Source organism: Stegodyphus dumicola, chromosome 12, assembly GCF_044657685.1.
Source record: "Stegodyphus dumicola isolate Sdum_Otavi_A_Nest chromosome 12, ASM4465768v1".
Lineage (NCBI taxonomy): Eukaryota > Metazoa > Arthropoda > Arachnida > Araneae > Eresidae > Stegodyphus > Stegodyphus dumicola.
In genome coordinates this window covers 96236683-96260618 of record NC_140779.1, presented here as the reverse complement: position 1 = coordinate 96260618, position 23936 = coordinate 96236683, and the positions used below count along the sequence as shown (strand labels likewise).

General features: G+C 29.8%; 2 protein-coding genes across 5 annotated transcripts in view; one reads left to right on the top strand and one right to left on the bottom strand.

The window, feature by feature from the left end:
• hay (ATP-dependent DNA helicase hay) overlaps positions 1-4878 on the top strand; it is a 74988-nt gene extending 70110 nt beyond the window's left edge. Inside the window, exons 18-20 of the mRNA XM_085806706.1 lie at positions 1596-1744; positions 1837-1962; positions 4703-4878. Of these exons, the coding sequence (XP_085662832.1) occupies positions 1596-1744; positions 1837-1962; positions 4703-4822 (395 nt within the window). The 3' untranslated portion in view covers positions 4823-4878. The remainder of the gene's footprint in view (positions 1-1595; positions 1745-1836; positions 1963-4702) is intronic.
• A 657-nt stretch (positions 4879-5535) lies between these two features.
• On the bottom strand, positions 5536-23064 carry LOC118202956 (acyl-CoA-binding protein homolog). 4 transcript variants are annotated; one of them, XM_035375182.2, is made up of 4 exons: positions 22934-23064; positions 11069-11183; positions 8061-8126; positions 5536-5707 (listed from the first exon to the last, which is right to left on the bottom strand). In XM_035375182.2, the coding sequence occupies exons 1-4, from the start codon at positions 22937-22939 to the stop codon at positions 5628-5630; spliced, it is 267 nt and encodes an 88-aa protein (XP_035231073.1). In that variant the 5' UTR covers positions 22940-23064; the 3' UTR covers positions 5536-5627. The 4 variants fall into 4 exon arrangements, with proteins under 4 accessions (XP_035231073.1, XP_035231072.1, XP_035231071.1 ...); XM_035375181.2 differs by lacking the exon at positions 22934-23064 and adding an exon at positions 22585-22785; XM_035375180.2 differs by lacking the exon at positions 22934-23064 and adding an exon at positions 22357-22500.
• Between the last annotated feature and the right edge of the window lie 872 nt (positions 23065-23936).

Below are 23936 nucleotides of genomic sequence, written 5' to 3'. Positions count from 1 at the left end.
AATGTTATCTAAATTTTTGAAGTAGGAAGACTAAATGATTTTCAGATTATGTGTTTTACATTGTTTTTTCCTCTCATATAATTCCTTGAAATAAGATGAGAAAAAATTATTCATTTAACACTTTTCACCGAGATAAAATTTATCATAAACAACATAGCAAAACTGTTCTGACAGTAAGATATATTAATTATGTTTTTGCCTGTTCTTAGTAGTAAAGAATTATAACCTAATAAAGCCTTTTTATGCATACTTAGAGATCTCATCATCAGAAATTTAAAACAAAATGCCAGTTTAAAAATCCATTAAAAATAAACAAAATTTTAGTTGTGATTAATATGTTGTTTTAATGATTTTTAAAATTATAACATAATTTTAAAATGATTCATTGAGAACAATACACTGGCTTCCAGAATTTGAGCATGCAATGCAAATTATCAATTTCCGAATGTATAGTTAAATTGGGCTGAAAATCATTGTGGATGCAGATAGCTGTGCAAATGTCGTATTTTACAACCGGTCACCGTTGACTGTCCGAACATGTTAAAGACAGCAGTATTCCAGAGACTTTGAGAAAATTTATTTAAATAATGATACATATTGTTTCTAACATTCCTAATGTAATGTTTGAGGATATTTGTGTTTCTGTGGCAGCAAGATGGTGAGTGGCAGTTAGTGCTGGCATTCTGTCAGATATATTAAAGCAGAGTATTCAGTCAAATATTTTTTTTTTTTTTCTTTGGCATTGACCATTCAGTAATTTCTCGAACATGGAAACAATTCCAAACAAGTCAAACAGTTGTCCGAAAATCTGTGCCTAGCCAAACAAGAGTTACACTCACCCCATCTGAAGATTGGTATAGTAGTCAAGTGAAATCAATGAGCAACCTCCACAGCTGTTACATCTATGGGTGCAGTGTAACTTGGTTAGACAATATCTACCAGTATTGTATGCCAAGAATCAAGCTTTGAGGATCTACTAAACATTCAATCCATAGACACAATATTATTAAAGTGGTGGTGTCAACATCTCAAAGATGATAATGCCTTCTCTTTCAAGCTAGCATCATTAATGAGTACCTGAAGACTGAAGGCATTTCCCATATTAAATGGTCACTAAATTTCTTTGACCGTAAATCATTAAAAATAGGATGCCGTAATGAGGGACTGCACATTATTAATATCTGCAGTGGTTGATTATTTCATTGAAATTGCTGTAAAGTTTGTGTGAAGGTCTGGTGTGGTCACATACCTTGATGTAAATTTTGTTTGTATGTTTTTATCTTTTAAATGTCAACTTGTTATTGATCCATTGTTCTATTTTTGTATTCTATGCTTGTAAAAGTTTCTGCATACTAGTCCATGAATGAAGATCATAAAAATCGGAATAAGATGTTTTATAAGAAAAAGATAATTGTAATTGCAAGTAAAATCAATGTTATCCATATTTCTTACTTAAAAGAATAAATTCTAATGGTATTCTTAAATGAATACATATAGCAACTAATAATGAAAATTTTAAATAGATCAGAGTATTTTTATAATTTCAAAACAATCTTGTCATGAAAGTTTTATTAATATTATTTCATGTTTTCCAGGAGCTTATGCTGAAGAATATAATGCATTTTTTTATACACTGGTATCTCAGGATACTATGGAAATGCATTACTCTAGAAAGCGACAGAGGTTTCTTGTCAATCAAGGATATAGTTACAAAGTCATTACAAAATTAATGGGAATGGATGAAGTGAGTTTTTTGTTTTTAGCCCCCCTCCCCTCCAATATGTTTTTTCTTTCTGTAAATTATTCAAGTAACCAACATAATCTGCTTATTTTCAGCAAGAGGAATTAGCTTATAAAACAAAAGACGAACAAACTCAGCTGTTGCAACAAGTCTTAGCAGCAAATGATGCAGATGCTGAAGATGAAAAAATTCCAAGTGAATTTTCTGGGGGGAAAACTCAGGTATTTTAAATTTTTATTAAAATGAGAATTGTAATTCAAAACATAAAATTTTCTATCTTAATATTCATTGAAGTTCCCAAAGACTTACTACAGTCAAAAGTCTTTAATCCGAACTCGTCGAGACTTTGTCAATTCTGGATTATTGGTTTTTACGGATTATAGATCATCAGTTTAAATCTGGTAAAATGGCATGCAGAAATTATAAAATTAAAATATGAAACCATAATTTATGAAATAAAGAGCAATTATGATCTAAAGGGTATCAAAATTTACAAAAAAAACTTAATATTTATATGTTTACTTTATTAAACATTTCTTTCAACGCGTGCATGCATAAAGCATACATTATGCATAGTCGAAATTAGAAAATTGCAACCAGAAAACTATTTGATGTGTATTCATGATATTTATAATGACGAATTTGGTTTAAATCATATCAAAGGAGTAAATCGAGATGAAATACATGTAGTAAGGAATTATAAGCCGAATAAAATAAAAACAGCTGCCCTGAAGTTAAGGATAGTGATGACAGATCAACTTCCAGTTCATTGCATGCTGCGATGTATCCCCCCCCCTTCCGCAGAGCAGCGTGAAATTGATAAACAAATTTCGGAATGGTTCGAGAAACAAAGGATGTGCCTTTACCCATTTTTTGCAGCAATTCCATTTTTTGTTTGATGGACATCGAAACATGCTTTCACTTTGTAGATTCTTTGGCAGCTCCAGAATCGGAAATTCTTTTTGACATAATCGAAAGTTCAAGCTTACTTTTATAAAATTGCTCTAATCAGTCTGCAAAAAATAATAAGCCGGATCCAATTTGAAGATTAAGGAAAAACACAATCTGTAACATTAACTGAAATAGATAATTAGATAATTTTATCTTAGCTTATACCATTCATTATACATTAAACACGCATGCGTAAACAAATGCATGCGCAGAAAGTTTGTAGCTTTGAGGTCCGGATTATAGATCATTCTAGATTATGGATGTCCGGATTAAAGACTTTTGACTGTATTAGTATTTTGCATTATACTGAGCAGCAAAATATTATCCACTTCAGTTTAAAAAAATCCTCTTAATACCATATTATTATAGCTTTGGCATGCAAACCCGTGCTCTGGGACATCCAAGATGTCCATAATAGAATTAATATCTTATGAAATAGGAGGCCATGGCATAAGTTAAAATTCATATGCATATTTCTTGCATACCATAACATAATTTTGACTTTAAGTCCTGCTGGAAGAGGTCTTTGGAAAGTTTCTAACTGATTACTAGTAGTAATAATATAGTTTGCAGCTGTTATATTCTACGACAACCACTGTTTTAAGGGATGCCCTTCAGCCCAAAATGTGATACCTCTTGCCTTTTTACGGCTATCATACATATCAATTAACATTTGCCTGGAAGATAATGTGCACTGACATAATCATTGATATGTCATAACAATGGAAAAGAATCTGATCATACAATTCTTTTCAATTGTTATGTGGTTAATCGCAGTGTTACTGGACCACTATAGTCATAAATGTGTATGATGCTTAGTTTATTGGGTCCATGTAAGAGGGATGCCTGCTTAGAGTACCAAATCCAACAGAGTATGATGCATTGTGCACTCAGGTACGCTTGTACTGGGCATTGCAATGGTTTACATTCAGCTGTCAACTGAATTAATTGGCAGTCATTTATTCCCCTTGACTAAGCATGATAGGCATACATGTTCACATTCATGAATCAAATGTGGACATCCAGTATCTTAGCATCTACAAACAGTTTCATTGTCCTTCCATTTTTCATACCAAAAAAGCAGCTCACGAGCATCCAATGGGTAGTGCTGTTTTGGAGATATTCATTCCTGGTTTTTGAGCCATCACAATCTGGCTTCTCCTAATATATATGTCCACCACTGGCCAAGTGATTAAAACTGCTAAACACTGTTATTACATACCAGGTTCAAATACATACAAACAGGCTGGTTACATAGTTGACTTCCCCATGCGTAACATGACTACATTCCAACATAAAAAACTTTTGAAGTGAAGAAACTCAAAAATGTTTTTATTATTTTTAATTAATTTTTAAAAATTTATTTTAAATAATCTTTTTAATTTAGCAATTATATAATGATTGCAATAACAAACTTTTTGTCTTAATAAAATATTCATTTAGATATTCATTTACTGCCGAGTGACATTTTCAAAAACGGTTCTACCACACCACAAATTTGAATTAATTGTAAACTAAAAATACAACACATGTATTTATGAGAAAGATATTAAATTTAGATTATTTTTAATTGCTTTATTAATTATACGAGTTATAATGTAATTGGTTTTTGTGATAAAATGTTTTATGACAGTGCTATCTACAAGTATATTCGTAGTTGGTGGTTGCTTATGACAAAGACTATTCATAAATTGCTTTATTATTTTTACAGTTCTTACGTTATTAATTATACTTATATTAATTAATTTCTTTGATTGTGCCAAATTGTTTTTTTCGCCTAATACCCAGAACCAGATACATATAAAAGAACATGAAAATACTATGTTTGATCGTATGTAGCATAGATAAAACAAAAACATTTTACAAATTAACTCGTAGCTGGTGCCTAAACACAAACTTCGACCTACGAGATAATTCATGGCTGGCAGTGAACGCGTTAACTTGTTCCTTTTTGTTTTGTTAAGTTCAGCAGTTATTTTAAAACTCATTTTGATTATATACTTTTCATAGGTATCTCGTCGTGTTGGTAGTATGAGTTCCTTATCAGGAGCAGATGATGCTGTATATATGGAATATAAACTCAAGAGAGAAGGAAGTCGTCATCCTTTGTTCAAAAGATTTAGAAAATAGAATTTGTATATATAAAATATGAAGTTTTGTAAATAAATTTTGATATAAAATCTTCAGCCTTTTGTATTTATGAACAAACTATCTTTACATAATCAGTCATGAATTTTCAGATTCGTCTCTGTTTTCATTTGTGACAAGTCTATATTACATTTTTAAAGAGACATTTGACCTTTCAAAGACACAGAAACGCTTTTAATTTTTTTTTAAAGATTAATATTATTGCTTAAAGCAAAAAAAAAAAAAGACCGAAAAATAGTTGTTAATGTAAAAGTGAGCACAAATTGTATAATGTCAAGAATTGAAGAGAAAATGCTGATAAAACTAAATTTATTAAATAAAAATTTTTAAAAGACTGAAAAATTCTCAACTAAAATTGATGCATATCAATTGAATCGATGCAATGAGTTACTATTGTTCATATCTAAAAAAAGTTATTTCGGTACAAAATGGTTCAAGTGATATACAGAATTTGCTCGTACCTTTTAAGATCTTATACAAGTTTGAATGCTGGGAAAATCTTTATTATCCCTCTTGTCAGCAATGATTAGATACATTGCTCAAACCAATAAAGGGTGATGTTTTAAGATTAAAGAAATATGAATATGTCATATGAAAAATTAGTCTAAGTATCGATTGTTGTCTCTTGACCATTCCTTAAATCGTGTGTTTGATGTTACAATGATTATTACAAAGCACTATAAAAAATAAACAGATTACAAAAATATATCTTTTTATTTAAACAAAATGAAAAAAAAAGTGAAAAATTTGATTTTGATAATTAAAACAGGTTTGTGTAAATTAAAATTCAGGCAGCAAGACCATAGATTTCAATAAGATTATTGGCTTTGTTGATATAAGCCTCTCGAGCTTCATCTTGATTCATGCCTATAAAATAAATGCTATAGCTGTATATATTATTGTAAAACATTTTGTATAAAAAGTATGAATTAAATAAATCAGTTTTAATAAAACCATCAAAGCATGAAATTTTTATTATAGGTAAATTTGCTACATATAGAGGTGCAATAATACATTAGTGTAAATGAGCTTTAATAATACTTCTGCTCGCACATTTGCTTACTAATTCATTGCTTTTTCAAAAGGTTCTTAATAGCAATAAAAAAATTACATCTCAAAATTCAAAATGCTACTCATCCATGTGCTAAAATCAATAAAGAAAAATTTTTCTCTTTGAATTCTGTTTGAAGTGCTAAACATTCTTAGAACTAATATCCTAATGAAAATATTAAATGTAGCATGAATGATGGTGACTGATTTAGTTGAAGTTATTGTGTCCAAAAATTATATTGTTTTCATATTTCTTTTAGTGTCTTTAATAGCTTTGAATTTCCTTAACATGCAGAATGGATTCTCCAGACAGAAATTCTTTACCGGAGCAGCTTTCAACTTCAGTAGCTCTTATTCAATCATGCATCAGGAAATAATAGTAATTTCTGATTATCTGCACCAGCATGAAGTTGGTGATATAGGTGCAAATTTACAAAACACATTCGTTTGTCTACCTTTACAGCTCAAGATTACTATTCTGTTTACAAATAAAGATAAAAAGGATTTTAATTAATTATTTGAATTAATTTCTAAAAACTGAAATTTCATGAAAAAAAATCTATGTAATATTTACATTTCTACAGTCAGTAGATGATGTTTAGCAAAATGACATTAAGCATGTACATCTGTGTATACTCAGTCATATATATGTGGTAGGTCCATGCATGAGCTATTTATTGTCAGGTGTATCACTGAAAATATGTCAAAAATGGGTAATTGTACCTAAAGTTGAAACTGAAGGTGCAGATAATCAGAAAGTAACCCTGTGTTTCTGAAATTTGCAAACAGCTTACAGCCAATTGACAAACTATTTTACTAAACTAATGCTATACTTTATGTTACAATACTATTCTTAATAAGAAAAATGAAAGAATAAAAAACATTCAAGAGAATTACATTTTTGCGCTTCCGGCTAACCCAATAAATTAAAGAATCCTAGAAAGTTAATACAGAACTTCTTTTCGAGGTCTGCAATTTAATAAATGATTTGATTTTGAGAGAGAAAAAAATGAGTGAAAGCGTATTTATCAGAAACATTCCTCAAAAAAAAAAAAAAAAAAAAAAAAAATCTAACAGTACTTTTTCCCGAAGTTTTCTTGAAAAGAAGAAACAAAAAAGAAAGTTTGTTAACGACTGAATTCTCTTAATTAGAATAAATACAATAGAAGAGTTTATTCCAATGAACGTAGTTAAGTGCATTTTTTTAATACTGTATATAAAACAAACACTTTAATAGATCTTTCATTTGATAAACTTACTTCTGTTAAGCAAATTGGAAAATATTCACAAGATTATCTTAAGATTAGGTTTTGCTCTTTTAACCTTTGCAATCAGCTTTAGTATTCTGGTTTTGGAATTCTTAATTTGCAGATTTTAAATGAGTTTGGCATTTTTTCAGACGATATTCTTGATATAATTTCAGTATACAATTTATTGGCAGCTTTGATTTAATGGCCTTCCATCAGTTTCTTTGTTTCTAAAGCTGGAAATTCTTTTTTATATGGAACTGCAAATTGAAAATTGACCATGCAATCCTGTATAAGGTTTTAGGTCACCTTCAGAGAATAAATATATGGATTTTCATTCTTCCACCAATTCACAATGCTCTCTTGAGGTCGAAAACATTATATATACCAAACAGGGCTGCAAAGGAAACCTGAATGTACTCATACCACTGAGAGTTATAATGGCAGGTCAAGGTCTTTATTATTAATAACCTTTATAATTATGCACTATTAATTTACATGTTGAAAATGTTTCTGCATTTGTTAATTGCTTCTCTTTCATTTTTCCTAACTAATTCAGTAAAGTCAATTGACAAGTTTACAAATAAGAATTTGATATAAAAATTCAAATAAAATGGAAATTTTTATGTGTAAAACTGTTACAAAAATTTTCATTATACAATAAACTTCTTTGTTTTAAATACTGTATTATTGTATTTACCTTCAATCATACATTCATACATATAAGAATAACTGAGAAAACTTACATTCATACATGTAACAATAATTTAATCCTGTAATATAACAACACCAGCTTAATCATTAAAATGTTTTAAAATTTTGTATTTGAAACTAAGATTATGAATATTCTTGTGTGTTACTTTTATAAGAAGAAAATAAATTATTTATAAAAGCAGCCATTATTTATATTAATTATGTGTTACCTTTCTTGCCATTCCAAGAATCCCATTTTGCTTTTCCTTTAAAGTCAAACAAACCAGATGGACGATCTATAGATATGAATATAGTGACTATCATATAGCGAATATATCCAGAAATGCAGTTTATCAAAACAACATTTACAAAGTAAATACGACTAGAAACGAGAAAAAATATTTAAAAACACTGAAACTTGAGAAAACTGATTAATATTTTTAAATTGGTTTTAATCATTAATGAAAATAGAATTCTACATTAGCAAGCCACAGATGTTTCACAGTACGTTTCTTAGCAGATTTCCTCAAAACAACTATCTGGAAGTTTTTTGTTGAAAAATAAGAGCTATAAATTGTGCTTTTTTGAAATTTTATTTAAATGTAATTATTAAGTATAATTTGATTTATCCCATAAGGGTGATTTTTGATATTTATTGTAACATATACCTATTCTTTACACAATCAAAGTGAAATGTATTTCCATAGGATACAAATTTTTGGTAAATCCCAAAATCCCATGGAAGCATGAAAAAAATTTGTAATGAAAATGAAACAAAACATTCAAATCAAGGAATATTATATATTGATATTGCTATATTCATGTCAACACTAAGGCAAGTCAGGATCAATAAAGTGATGAAATGCAACACTTGGTATATGAATTTCTAGAATATTAAATATATTATATATTCTTAAATATATAATATATTTAATATTCTAGAAAAACATCTAATATTTTTTCATCATTCTTGCTTTAAGAGAGAGTTAAGTATTAATATGTATTGTTGGAATTTTAAAATAATGAAAATACGATGAAAAAAAATTTCCAGATTTTGCTAATTTAGGTTAAAATGATTTCATATGGAAGAATATTTTCTAGCCTACTTGAGAGTTCAAGGAATTCTATGATTGTTTTTCAGGATGTGTGCAAAACATTCATAAAAAAAACTCTTCAAAATTAAATAAAAAAAAAAATTCAGATATTGAATTTTCTAAGGAACACATACACACACACACCCTGAAGAAGCTATCTGCTGACTTTCATAACTTTGAATGTTTGCATTATGCAAAACACATGCAAATATTAAAAAAAAAACCTATTATTATTATAGATTGACATAAGCATGGACTGAACAATTCTAACATTTTTTTAATTACAATGTACTTTTTTAATGGTAAACTTATTAACACTGTAAAGTTTATCTTAATTTCTCTAACAGTTAATTTTTAGTTACTTTCCTGTCCTTTCTGAATTTCAGCTTACAACTTCCGGAACGTGTTTTCAGAATCGCGATCAAATGCAAATGAGGAAGAAAAAGGGTATTTAACTGTGAAATTCTACTGACTACGTTAGAGAGCTAGAGATTCTTAGATGATGTCAATATAAAGGATGTAAATTAAGACAAGCATGCAGCTTTTTTTTTTTTTTTTTTTTTTTTGAGAAAATTGTTTAGAAGTGCTTAAATAGTTTTTTTTTAATTGAGAATTATAAATATTTCTTCTAATTATTATTCTCTGTTTATGCCAACAGTATTATAAGCATTTCCATTCAGAATTATGTCCATTAGCAGAAAAAATACTTTTCAGAAATCTTAGTTTGAAGAGTTAACTCGAGCATATGTGTAGACAGAACTCATTTAACTCGAGCATATGCATGGATAGAAGACAAGTTTGTTGATGTAAAATCAATGAAAATTGGACAGCGGCATATAGTTATATGTTTTGAAGAACTTTCGAAGATTAATGCAGATGTACAGTAATGCATATATGTAAATTTGAAAGATTGACATCCATTCCTTAAAGTTTAAAACTGATTTACAAAATCAATCAGGAAACGAGAATCTTTAAATGACAAAATAAAAGGAAACTGCACAACCATCATTACAACATGATTGCGGTGCAAAAAGCTAAAAAATCACAAGAAAATATATTGACTGAGCTTTTTAAGTTTTTCTCAAAATGAGTTTTTTAATATTTAAGCACATTTTTCTAAAATTCTATTCATAAAACACACCTTAAATTTTATTTCATACTGTTACTTTCCTAAACATACTGAGTGAATCTATTAAATTCATCTACAGGAAGAAATGAATTATTAAGACCCTGATTTTGTTTAAAAATATGCTACAATTTTTTAAGAATTCATATTTTCTTTAATTAATATTTTCCTTAAACTTTTTAACTCCACAGTTGTTCTGCAGAGTAAAACTATCAGTTTTTAAATTTAATATTTGATGCTCTCTTTCGGAATTTTCCCGGTACATTTAAAAGCCAGACGAAGGCTGGCCACTTAACAGTACATCACATTAAGTACTAATACATTACTACTTAATGTAATATTGCAGCCTCTATTCATTAACCTGTTAGTCACCTGACCAAGATGAGAAAATGTATTTTAAGATAACCATCAAAATGTCTAATTTTGCTATTGAAATGAAATATTAACATTAAATAAAGCAAGGAATTACATTTCTAAGTCTTAAGTAACAATAAATATATTTTTAAGGAAAACAACTACTATTCACTTCTAAAACCTAAATTTCACTTTTTTCATTATTTTATAATTTACCTCACCGGCTTGAATGAGCAGTTATGATGCAAACTCTTAAATGATTCATCACGGTCATAAACTATTTATACTTGTTTCGGTTATTTTTGATTCAGAAGTTATGATACAAACTCTATGAATGATTCATCACATTCATAAACTATTTATACTAACTTTTTTCAGCTACCTTTGGTTGCATGACACACGTGATCAGAGTAAAAAAAAAAATCTTAATATTTTTAGGTACTCTTCTGTTATTGGTGCCGAATTCGGAAAATGTATATATGCATACATATATTTATATACGAACATACAGACACAAATACATACAACCATACATATACGCACATATATACATATTTCAGAATCCCGTCCTAATAACAGAAGTGTACCTATTTTTAATACTTTTAATTTAAAATATTACCATATGACTGAAAAAGAATGTATTTCAAGGAAAAATAAAACACACCTGTATCACAATCACCAACAGTTGCTTGTTTGTATAAGCCATACAATTCTAGCATTTCCACATCAGTAGGCTTAGATTTTAGTTTGGTAACATCAGACGCAGCCTTCTCGAATTTCTGTAAGAAATAACACTATTATAGTTTTATAAAGCAAAATTTAGATTACATAAAATAAATTCATCATAAAATGCATATAAGTCAAATTCAATTTTTTATTACATAAGACACACAACACAGATCTGAAAAACAAAATATACTTTATTATTATTATAACCATTAAAATTTACTGCTCTAGCAATATCCAAACATACACAGAATTTATGTGATTTCATATTTCCCACTCTTGTTTCATTGTGTTTACAGTAAGGTATAGAACTGTAAAGCACAGGGAATGAGTATAGGACTGTTGCATTGAATATCATTTTTAATAGGACTATAGATAGAGTTTCTGACTGATGAATAAGCACTGTATTTTTGCAGAAATATGGCATTTTAACCAACAATACAGAAGAGAAAATTTGCATTCTAAGAAATTACACTTCTTAAGCTGTTAAATAAACCGATATCATATGAAGAAGCAAGTCGAAAATACGAAATGTATCTTTTCACATTTTTTATTGAAACTTAACAACACGTGCACAACATTACAACAGCATCCAAAACTCACACGCAGAGAAGAAACTTGGTGTTGCCAACATGGTAAATATAAATGTACCAAACTAACATGCCTCCTTACATTTATATTTACTAATTACAAATAAACATAGATATAAGCAACCTTTTCATCTTTACCATTTACAATTAAGCATAGATATAAACAATAACATTCAACACTTAACACAAATTATTTTAAAAAAGGTTTCTTTCATTAACTTAAATGTTAAAATCAAAGTTAAACACAATTTAGTTTACATAAGGACATTATCAAAATCTATTTCATTTCAAGCAAAAATATTTAAATAAAGAGTATACAAAATTTATTTCAATTTCAAACCTTCTCTGAATTTCATAAATTTAATCTTTCCTAAAGACTTAGCAAAGATATCTGCAATATTTGATTTTGAATCAATCTTTACAATTTCAGTTACTCCATTTTGAACATTTTTGTGAACATTATGATATTGAACTTCTATGTGTTTTGAATTTTTAGTGAAGTTCCATAATTAGCAATGGCCAAAGCTCCTGAATTATCTTCATAAATTTTAATGGGATGAGTTATATCAGCAAAAACATCATTCACAACATTTTTTAAGAAATTAATTTTTGTCACAGCCTCAGATAGAGCAATATATTCAGCAAAAGTGGAAGATTTTGTCACACAATTTTGCTTTTTGGATTTCCAATAAATTGGATTACCAAATAATTCAATAACAAACCCAGCAGTTGACTTTCTGTCAACAATATCACCTGCCCAAACCAGCATCAACATAACAATTCATAATATCAGTTTTAAGATTTTTTACTATAGATTAATTTTAGATGTTTTGTTAAGTACAAATACTTAACAAAACTCTCAAAGCATATTTGAAATGTGTCTCATCATAACAATTTTGAAATCTACTTAAATAATTTAGGCTGAAAGATATGTCTGGTCTAGTACCATGACTAATATATGAGAGTGCTCCTATTAGATTTCTATATTTGACATTTTGATTTAAATTAGATTGACTTAGTTTAAGATTAATCTCCATTGGTGTATCATAAAGCTTTGAATTTTCAATACCATACAGTTTAGCTAAAGATTCAATATAATTTTCCTGACTCAGTGTTAAGATATTACATTTCTCATTATCATATTCAATATCAATTCCAATGTAGCTTTTTACTTTATTTAAATCCTTCATTTTAAATTTATTATGTAGTTGTTCCTTAATATCATTATTTACCTGAGTATCTTTGCAACATATCAACAAATAAAAGAATATATACAAATACATCATTTTCAGATTTTACATAAAGACAATAATAATATTTATTTCTACGAAATCCTAGACTCTCAATACACTCGTTAAAACACTCATACCAAGCACGAGGGCTTTCTTTCAACCCATATAGTGCTTTCTTTAATTTATACACTCTATTCAAATTATCATTATAGCCTTGTGGCTGTTTAACATAAACCTCAGACACAACATAACCATTTAAAAAGGCAGTCTCAACATCTATTTGATGAATATTTAAATTATACTGTCAAGAATATGAAAGTAACAATTTTAAGGTTTGCATCTTAATGACAGAGGAGTAAGTATCCTCAATACTATCTTTTTGCTGAAAACCTCGAACCACTAATCTAGCTTTAAAAACATTACCTGCTTTTCTTTTGAATATCCACTTCACATCTAGAATTGCTTTATCCTCTGGTTTAGTCACTGGTGTCCAAGTGTTATTTTTAACAAGACTGTTCATTTCACTGTCCATTGCCTCTTTCCAATGTCCAGCCTCACAGCATGTTGTCGCCTCCTCAAAGTTACCTGGAACTGTAGCATCACAAAAATTTCCACTAATACAGTAGTACCCAAATTCTTCATGAAATCGAACTGGTGGTTTGATTTGCCTTCTTGGTCTCATTCCACTTTTTGTTTCATCTTCATTTATCACACTGTCCTTGGAGTTATCATTACTCAATTCACATGACACTTCTTGAGGTTCATTCTTCTTATTTGTATCATCATTCTAATCTTATCATCACAACCTACACACATTATGTCTTCTTCAATAATATCAACATGCCTGGCAACTATTATTCTGTTATTCATCAAAACTCTATATCCAACTTCTGTATATCCAAGTAAAATTCCAAATTCAGACTTTTTATCCCACTTTCTCTTTTCTTCTGGTGTTCTTATATACACTCTACTTCCGTACAATTTCAATTCATTAGCAGATGGTTTCCTATTGAAAAATATTTCATATGGCGTCTTCTTTACAGCAGTATTTGTTAATGTCCTGTTTTTCAAATAAGCAGCAGCTTTAATTACTTCAGGCCAGTAACATCTGTCAACTTTTGCTTCGGCTAAAAGACATCTTGCCATATCCATTATAGTTCTGCTGTAACGCTTAGCAGTACCATTTAATTCATGTACATATGGTGGGCATGACTTTATCTTAAAACCTTTTTCTCTTGCAAATTTGTATATCTTGCTATTCATATATTCACTACCATTATCACATCTTAGTTCTTTGATAGTCTTCCCTGTTAAATTTTGAATTTCATTTACATATTCAATTAAGCAATCAGAGACTTGATCCTTAGATTTTATACAATAAATTTTTGCCAACTTGCTATAATCATCAATAAAACTCACAAAGTATTTCTCACCATTACATCCACTTGTTCTGTGAGGTCCATTTACATCTGTATGTATCATCTCCAGAATATCTTCTGCTTTTCTTCTATTATTCTTGAATGGTAAATTGTGCATTTTATTTTCAATACATATGGCACACTTCACATATTTGGTTTCTATTTCTTTAGGGATTCCTTCTAATAGCTGATCTTTGCACATAACATCCAGATATTTAAAATTTACATGTCCAAATGAACGATGCAATTTTTCTTTTAACGTTAACTTACTGTTGGTCAAATTTGCAACTATTTTACTATTTTTAACATAACTCTTTACTTTATATAATCTTTTTTCTTTCTTTGCTATTACTACTAATGAACCATTGACATCATATATTTTAGAGAACTTTTCTTTTGAAACTATTTTATGATTATCAGTAATCTTTGAATAACATAATAAATTTGCTTTCATTTCTTTTACATAAAATACATTCTTCAATGTTACGATAGATTCAGAGTTATATACAGGAAAAGGAACTATTATATTGCCAACCTTTGTAGCTTTCAAAATCCTTCCGTCACCGACTTTCACTTGAATAGGGTCCTTCAAAGTGACTTGCTCTTTGAAATATGCATCACTGTTTATAATGTGGTCTGTGCATCCACTATCCAGTAACCAATTTATTTCATTTTTATTCGTCACAGTATTTGCACTGGAACTTGTCATGTTACTTTCGGTAACAGTGGTGTGAAAACTATTGCCTTGATGACTGTTTATTCTATGGTTAGAGTATGCTCCACGTTCACGATGTCCACTAAAAGCACGACTACGTCCTCGATTGTTTGAACAACTTCGACCACGATAATTAGTGGAGCCATTACCACGATAGTTCCTTTCATGGACATGCCAACAATTCTTTTTAATGTGACCAGGTTTTCTACAATTATAACAGACATTCCCTTGTGGACCCGATTTGCTTGTTTCAGTTTTGAACACATTTGATTTTTCTGCTGGTGCACAATCTTCATAATCATTTTTCTCTTCAAGTAATTTTGATTTGATTTTGCTCTTTAGGTAATCAACTGTACCGTTATTCTCTGGTAATACATCTATTAAGTCACCAATGTGACTGTAATTTGAAGGTAATGCTCTTAGCACATAGTTCAATTTTCTTGTTCCGTCACGGTGGCGCCGGCATGTTTCAGCTCGTTCACATACTTCTCAAAATCATCGAAAAATATATTTACATCATAATAATTTTTCAGTTTCACACATTCGAAGTTATTTCGACAAACAATTTGTAGAGATGTTGAAGTTTTTAAATACATTGCATCAAATTTCGTAATTATATCAAATGCAGTCTCACACTCGTGAATATATTCCAATTGCTTGTTTGTTATGCGGCCGTAAATGTAATTTGTAGCTTGGATATCCTTTTCTTCCCATTTTTCCACGTCATCGTTTTCACTGACTTTTCGCTGAACCACATCTTTACTCTTTTTAAATTGAAAAAATTTCATCATACGCACTTTCCAATTAAAATAGTCCGAACCATCAAATATATCATTGCTTCTGTACATGCCATTTTTACACTAGTACCGGTAACTTTTAAAACAGATTATAACTACTAAATTCTTAATTCATATTCACAAACCACGAGAACTGCTACCATGTTAAATAAAACGATATCATGTGAAGAAGCAAATCAAAAAATAAGAAATGTATCTTTTCACATTTTTTATTGAAACTTAACAACACGTGCACAACATTACAACAGCATCCAAAACTCACACGCAGAGAAGAAACTTGGTGTTGCCAACATGGTAAAGATAAATGTACCAAACTAAATTAAGCAACTGAATTTCATGGAAATGCAACATGAATTAGTTTGAAGATAGCTGTATCTTGTTACAATACAGCTATTCACTTTATTTATAGTTAGCCAGTGCACAATAACAAATTTGTGCAATTTTTTTTTTTTTTTTAAGCAAAAACATACATGGGAAGAACAACAGTGAAAAGATATTTGAAAGATTTCTTGCAAAAATTTCTTTTATTTACTACCAATGGTTCTTTTTTAATTTTACTGATTGATTACTCTTCTATGAAATTCTTAGAATGCCGCCATTCTGAAAATACTAGTCACCAAAAAGTTCATGAAAAGTTCATGACTCAATAGGGATGCAGATATTCAGAAAGAATCCATTTAACTAAAAATTATAATCACATAACACTAACTGCATGATAAAAAAATTTCCTTTCCCAGAATTAAAATATATTTCATTCAGAAAATTCTGAGGTTTCCCACAAGTAAATTTTTACTATGTTATATGGAAATAGCTGAAAACTGTACTCACAATGAATGCTTGATTCTGTTGAATAAATTTTTACCATCTTTAGCAACTAAAAAATTTCTCTCTCAAATAATTCTTAGGAAAGGAAATCATCAAAGTGTTACTTTGACAAATTCAAAAGAATGAAGCATTCACTAGTCACAAAATTCTGAAATAACCTTAACAGGTAATAATATGAAAAGGTTCAGTGAATAACAAGAATGAACAAAAACATTTTTTACTATACTTGAAAAGTGTCCAATAAGTACTTTTCAGATACCTGTTAAAATGTAAGTCATAGTATTGTCATGATGGAATGCAATACCTTGACAATTAGTTAGTCTATACATTTGCATTAATAGTTAACCTCATAACTGTCACTTAAGAAAATTCAGTTAAAATTAATTACCCAGTTAACTGGTAACAATTTATAAAATATTATTTCTTTATAATCGTATTCAGATGAACACATTCTTAGGATAAGCACAACATTAAAAGATCAGTCAAGAAGCTATTCCAAAATACTTCCCCAATAGCATTGCTGTAAAGAATCAGTTTCTCAACTTTAGTAAGTGTTTCAAGAAAGTTTCCTCATTTCATTTTAAGAAAGAACTACAAGTTGAAATCTGAATAAGTCTAATTTATTCTGTGAAAGTATAGAATATACACACATCATAACAACTTATCTATTCAAGCTTTTTTTTATCATATAGAAAGCTCTTCAAAATAATCTGCTATTTCCTGAATTATAATTCTGGCAGTTTTCATCCAAAGTTGGCATTCCTATTTGAGGATAAAATATTTGGCTAATCTTTGGAATATGGTAACAGGTAGTTTTGGCAACATTTTGGCAAGGCGATAAATGTTACTAGCTAGGACTTTAGCAATAATCTCAACACAATAAGTACACAGTTTGAATCACAGATTATTTTTTCTCGGAGAAATGAGAGATCATGAGACATGTAATGCAACATTTTCCGGAAAATTTCGATCGTGATTTTAGCTAATAAGCACTTGGAAACAATTTCGCTGCTAAAGTGCAGAATTGCCCACTCATTTGTTTGCGCTTTTTACAAGAGTAAGAAGAATTGGATTTTTGTCAATTTTCTTTGACTTTTTAAGTAAAAATAGGTCAATGTGCACATGGATAAAGTCAAGAGTGGGTGCAATGCCATTTTTGTGCAATTCTGGGATTTTTTTTTTTAAGTGAAAATAGGTTGAAGTGTACATGGATACCGTGTATGTGCAATTCTGAACCTTTTCGCGACGGCGCACCTTTATTTAAGATGTTCGTGCGGGACGGAAGAGAATCGAAGGCAGTCACCGTACAGGACGGAGGTTTTGCATCGCTAAGCCTAATTTTATAAGAAAAACAAAAGTTTCGCTTCTAGCATCGTAATTTTTGGTATCATTTTAGATTATTACTTGAGCTCTTATATATGTTAAAATAAGCCCTTAAAACATTTTTTTTTCTTTATTTTACATGAAAATATACTTAAAAAATTGCTTATCTTCTAAAATAATTTTCGGAAGTGCGATTCAAATTATTCCAAAGTTTTAATTGATAAAATCCATCAATAAAGTTTAAAATTAATAAAAAGAACACAATAAAGACTATTTAAAGTAAGAAGTAACAAAATTTAAAATGAAAACGAGTGTGGTAAATCTCGAAGCACAGAGAAGTATCACTTTGTAACTCTCAGAAAAACTTATCACTTTTTAACTCTTTAAAAAATGAATCAGTATTCTCATTTGCGTTAGTTAAGTTGTTCACTATCCATACTAGGGTATTCTTCCTCTGATAAATAGCGCCTTCCCACCATAATAGACTGGAGGTGAGGCTTTCCTAAATAAAAAAAGAAGGAACAGAAATATATCTGAAGGCAACGCAAAACATAAAAAAACTCCGCACAGTAACCTTAAAAGACCATACATAGTAGAGAAAAAAAATAAAATAAAAAAAAAGGAATTGGATATAAATCAGATATGAGAATGTTTTCATTAGCATGCAGTAATTTAAAGAGCCGACCTCTGTTTACGCTTTCCCTCCGCCCCCACCCTCGAACAGCCGATGAGTAAAAATACCAAAGTCAAGCAGAATATATCAAACTCAAGGTCAGGAACTTAAAACTGTGTTCATTTCAAAAGTAATGGACACAGGATGCCATCTAGTGGTCTTCAGAAAAACGTTCCACCCTAAAATGCGTATACGCATCACCCGTCCTCTGAATGCAATCTTTACTGATGCATGGATGGGACGCCCAGCTGTAAGAGACATTGGCTAATCTTTGGAATACGGTAACAGGTAGTTTGGCGACATTTGGGTAAGGCGATAAAGGTTACTAGCTAGGACTTCAGCAGTGTACATGGAGTGTCAAGAGTGTGCGCAATGCCATTTTTGTGCAATTCTGGGATTTTTTTTAAGTGAAAATAGGTCGTCGTGTACATATATACCGTGTATGTGCAATTCTTAAAAACGCGGCAAGCATTTGCGATTCTGCACTTTCTCCCAATTTCGCACCTAATCTTCGTCATGATTAAACACTTTTGTTCCATAAAAGTTCTAGCATAAGCGTAATTCGGCTAGCAGATTGTTGGAAAAAAATGTTGAAGGGGGGAAAAAAATGCCTTTACTTCACGAAAACAAAATGGCGTCCAAACAAAAACTAGCAGGTTGCTGTAGCAGGGTTGGTAGCCAAATTTTCGCCAAAAATTCGCTAAGTTACCATAATCCAAAGATTAACCGAGACGTTCTTAGGGAATGCGTATATGGACCGCCCGTCCTGAAAGGGTTAAAAACGCGGCAAGCAGTGGGCGATTCTGCAATTTCTCCCAATTTCGCACCTAATCTTTGTCATGATTAAGCACTTTTGTTCATAGAAGTTCTAGCATAAAAATAATTTGGCTAGCAGATTGTTGTAAAAAATGTTGAGTAAAAAAAAACATGCCTTTACTTCGTGAAAACAAAATGGCATCAAAAAAAAAAAAAACTAGCAGGTTGCTGTAGCAGGGTTGGTCGCCAAATTTTCGCCAAGTTACCATAATCCGAAGATTCACCAAATATTTTTAATTAAACTTCTCAAAAACCATCATGAAATGTATCACCAAAAAAAAACACAGGTATTTTCTTATCATATTCAGCCCTACAAAAAGTCGCTAATCAATTAGCAATTTTATAAACTGGCCAAAAAAAAAAAAAGATTTGTTTGGCTATTATTATAGCAGTTATAGGTACTCTTTATTCATAAATAAACAGTAAAAATAAGAAGCATTTTATAAGAAACAAATTTTTTGAGACAGACCAAAAAAAATTATGACAAACATTTTTACAGTTGATAGATACTATTCAGCTAAATGATGGTTAAATATAAAGCATATAAATCCATGTGCATGTAAACACATGTATACATACATGCGTGGGTTAATTATTGTTATGTATACCAAAAATACATCAAAATATGGCAGTTCTACTGAACATTGAAATCAGGGATGCAGGAAATCAAAGTACAAAAACCACCGATTAACATTTTGCTTCAGCACTTTTTTTCCTTCCTTAAAATACATATATGGTGAAAATTAGAAATTTTTTATCTTTCATTTTTAAAATTGCAATGAAACTAATAAATGTTGAAATATAAAAGAGAATACCATGTTGAAAGGAGGAAAATTTTTTTCTTGGTAGTTCTAACCAAGGTCGCCTCTATAAGATATAATAAAGGTCAACTCTCCTCAGCAAAAAATAAACAGGAAAATTCTTTAGATTTGAAACTTCATATATTTATTTGAATAACCCAGTAAAATAGAGTGCACTTTAAATAGTAAATTAATTTCTAAAAATTTTCCGATTTTTAAAAATAATTGAAGTAACTTCCCATGACCTATTATAGTATGGTTTCTTGTACTTTCAAGTTTAACATACAGCATATAATATAAAGTCATTTGTACATCACTGTTTCAATGAGTAATGAGATATACTGGAAGTCTTTACACTATATCTAACATCATATTACTTCATTATTCTCAAACAGAAAAGAACATTTTCCAAGTCATTTATTATGTTTAAATATGATTCAAGAATCTAATTTAATTAAATTACTTTTATACATGTCTTGGCTAAAAATGCATATAACTTTAAATTTACAATTATTATCACATTAAATTATTAAACACACATAGAGATGCACCCTTTCTTCCTGAAGATTCACTACAACTAAGAACTGGAATTTGCAAAAATCTATTTTAAAATAAGTACTATCTTACTGACAGTGAAATATTTCTACACATGATTCTTACACTGATAATTTATAGATGCTCATTTTTAGATATAAAATATGAAAGACACTTAAAAATATGATTTTTAAATGCAGTAATAATACCTAATGCATAATTTAAACCATAATAAAAACAAAGTATGAACGAAAAGTTTTCGGTTGGATCCTAGCAGAGCCCACACCTTGGCGTGCCCACTTACATGGCATGTATCGATGTGTACATGGACAAAATCAAGAGAGTGTGCAATGTCAAGTTTGTGCAATTCTGGGATTTTTTTTAAGTGAAAATAGGTTGATGTGTACATGGATACCAAGTTTGTCCAATTTTTTGAATTGTTATTTTCAAGTTGGCAATTTCGAGAAACGCGCGAAGGAGTGCGTGATTCAGCACTTTCCCAGTTTGTCGCCAAGGGTGTGGGCTCTCCTAGGATTTTACCAAGTTTTCTTAAGGAGGAATGCCTTTGTCAAAGGTATCAATAGACAGCTGCTTATTTGTCAAAAAAAAAAAAAAAAAAAAAAAAAAACACAACCAATCCAAAATATTCAAAAAGTTTGTACATGCAGCTTAGTTTACACATGTAGTCAGTTCCCAAATATAAACAAACTACTAAATACAAACCAGTATCTTCTGATTATTCAGTACTTTCTGATAATTAAGTTGAGATTTATTTAAGTACTGGGTTCTCTTCCATATGTAAATAATGCACACTTAATATATAGTGTAACTTTAGGTCATTACAATTTTGAGCATATATATTACAGAAATTTTACTGCAGTTGAATAATAAATTAATAAAAGAGTCAAACAGAACATACCTTACAGAAACAGTAGAACTATAAAGACTACCAATTCTGTACTTTAAAATTTGATAACTTTCAAATTTAGTTAACCAGTGTTAATTCAGTTAATCAGTCCTATTTTGAAACATAAATATCTCAAATGACAGTACTAAATTGAAAGCAACCACGTAAAGATAAAAGTAATCATTTGTAATTTTTATAACTACCATTTTATGACGGATATGAATAAAATATCATCGAAATCTGACATTGCTTTAAACTAAAACTACTAACCTGATATGACAATCCAAAAATGAAAAAGATTTAAATTAGATTTTATATCATTAAACAATTTTTGTTTTTCAAAACAGGCTCCATAATATGCATATTTTTTTTTTCTCTGAGAAAATATTCTTTACATAAATGAGTAAATACTACACAACGCGGTGAATTTGCTCCCACAAATTATCAATATATCCACTTAACTCTAAATGAATATATAGTAGAAGGAACCTTTGTTAACCTTCTATTTTATACAACTTAATTCAAACTCGTAAATTTTATACACATGTGGTTTCAATATCAAATCTTAAAACAAACTGAAAATTAAAGCGTTTTACTTCCGATATTCGATTTTGCCCAGATTTTTCATAAATATCACTCCTTTTCCACTGCGAATTTAAAATCATGTACAGTTATAAACAAGTTAAATGAAAAGCTCTGTAGAATTTCAAAAATTGATTGAAATTATAAATTTATGGGGGAAAAAGGATGGCATATCATTTTCATTGCAGTTTTGACTTCTAAATTTATTTTTAATGTACATAGTGAAAAAAAATAACTCTTACCTCTACCACAGACATTGTCGCAATGAAAAGAAGAACGAACTATCTTTAGCACTATGCGAAAATCCGCAAACACTTAATTACAACTGGGAGGAAAATAAATAAAATTGCACTTCACCAACTTCCTTATAAAATTTCCTTGTGTTGATGCAAACACTGGATAATTTAAGGAAACTGATGTATTATCTATACTTCAACTGCTTCTACCTACTTGTAGATTGATTGATGTGGAAGACGCATCTCCTCTCACATATGTACATATTTTGTATCTTGTTATCATATTTTGTATTTTGTTTGACAGGACCAGTGTCAATTTAATATTTCAAATTGCTCAAACTTAACTATTATTTACCTGCATTTTTATTCTTTTTCCCTTTTAAATTTTTCACCGAAGGAGTTACACCTGCATGTCTCCCTTTCAGGATATTTGTCACCAGCCCGAAAAACTTGCACTAGATGCTTCCCCCATTAGTCGACTCTGTTTCACTACACCTTTTAAATTCTTATCTTATATTAACTTGTTATTAATAAGTTAATGTTAATATCTTGCTTAACTTTATTACCTTTCTATTATAATATAACGACGAACCTTAAAACTATTTGTGACAAAATTTATTATGTAACTTGTTACTTAAATCTCTTCATATAACTCAATTTTTTAAAATTATTATTTAGAAATTTTATTTGTGTTAATGCTCACATAATTGGTAATTTTTTAATTTTGTTCCATAGGGGTAGGGCCTTCGCCCCAGGTACACAAGTGTATACACCATTCGCCCGTGAAACAGGTGGAGGACACATCACTGAACTTTTTCCTGACTTTTCTTTATCTAATTCAGCTATATTATTAATTAATTTATTTTCTTGAAGAACTGACGTCTTTATCTCGGCGGTCCTCCTAGTGTTCTGAAGAGATCGGACCCAAAACAGAAACTCGCATCAAAAAAATTAATTCACAAATTGATAATGTCTGATGACTTATGATGTGAAGATGGGTAGACTTATAAGGTGATCTTACTATAGTCTTACTATAGTCCGTAGTTCTGCTTAAATATCCAATATTTACTTGGCTATGTATTCCTTATGTACCCAATGTTTTCGACCCATTATACATCAAGACATGCAATATTACGTAAAATTGGTAGTGTTGAAAATTTAATAACTTCAATTTCAAAGTTTTTTCCCTTTTATAAGTGTACTTATTGAAAGAAGGCTTTTTTCGCAGTTTTTATGGTTTTCCAAAAGACCACAAGAACTGATGAGTTTTCCTATAGAGCTTAGATTAGTACCTTTTGAATATTTTGCAAAAGTACAAAAAAAGTTTTAAGCAAAAGTTCTGAGTATTGAAATTTCTA

Coding starts and splice junctions, on each gene's coding strand:
- LOC118202956 (XM_035375180.2), bottom strand. CDS start 22,425: ATGATTTTAAATTCGCAGTGGAAAAGGAGTGATATTTATGAAAAATCT. Junction 11,184..22,356: donor GGCAAAATCGAATATCGGAA/GTAAAACGCTTT, acceptor TATTTCTTACAG/AAATTCGAGAAGGCTGCGTC. Junction 5,708..8,060: donor TTCTTGGAATGGCAAGAAAG/GTAACACATAAT, acceptor TTTATTTTATAG/GCATGAATCAAGATGAAGCT.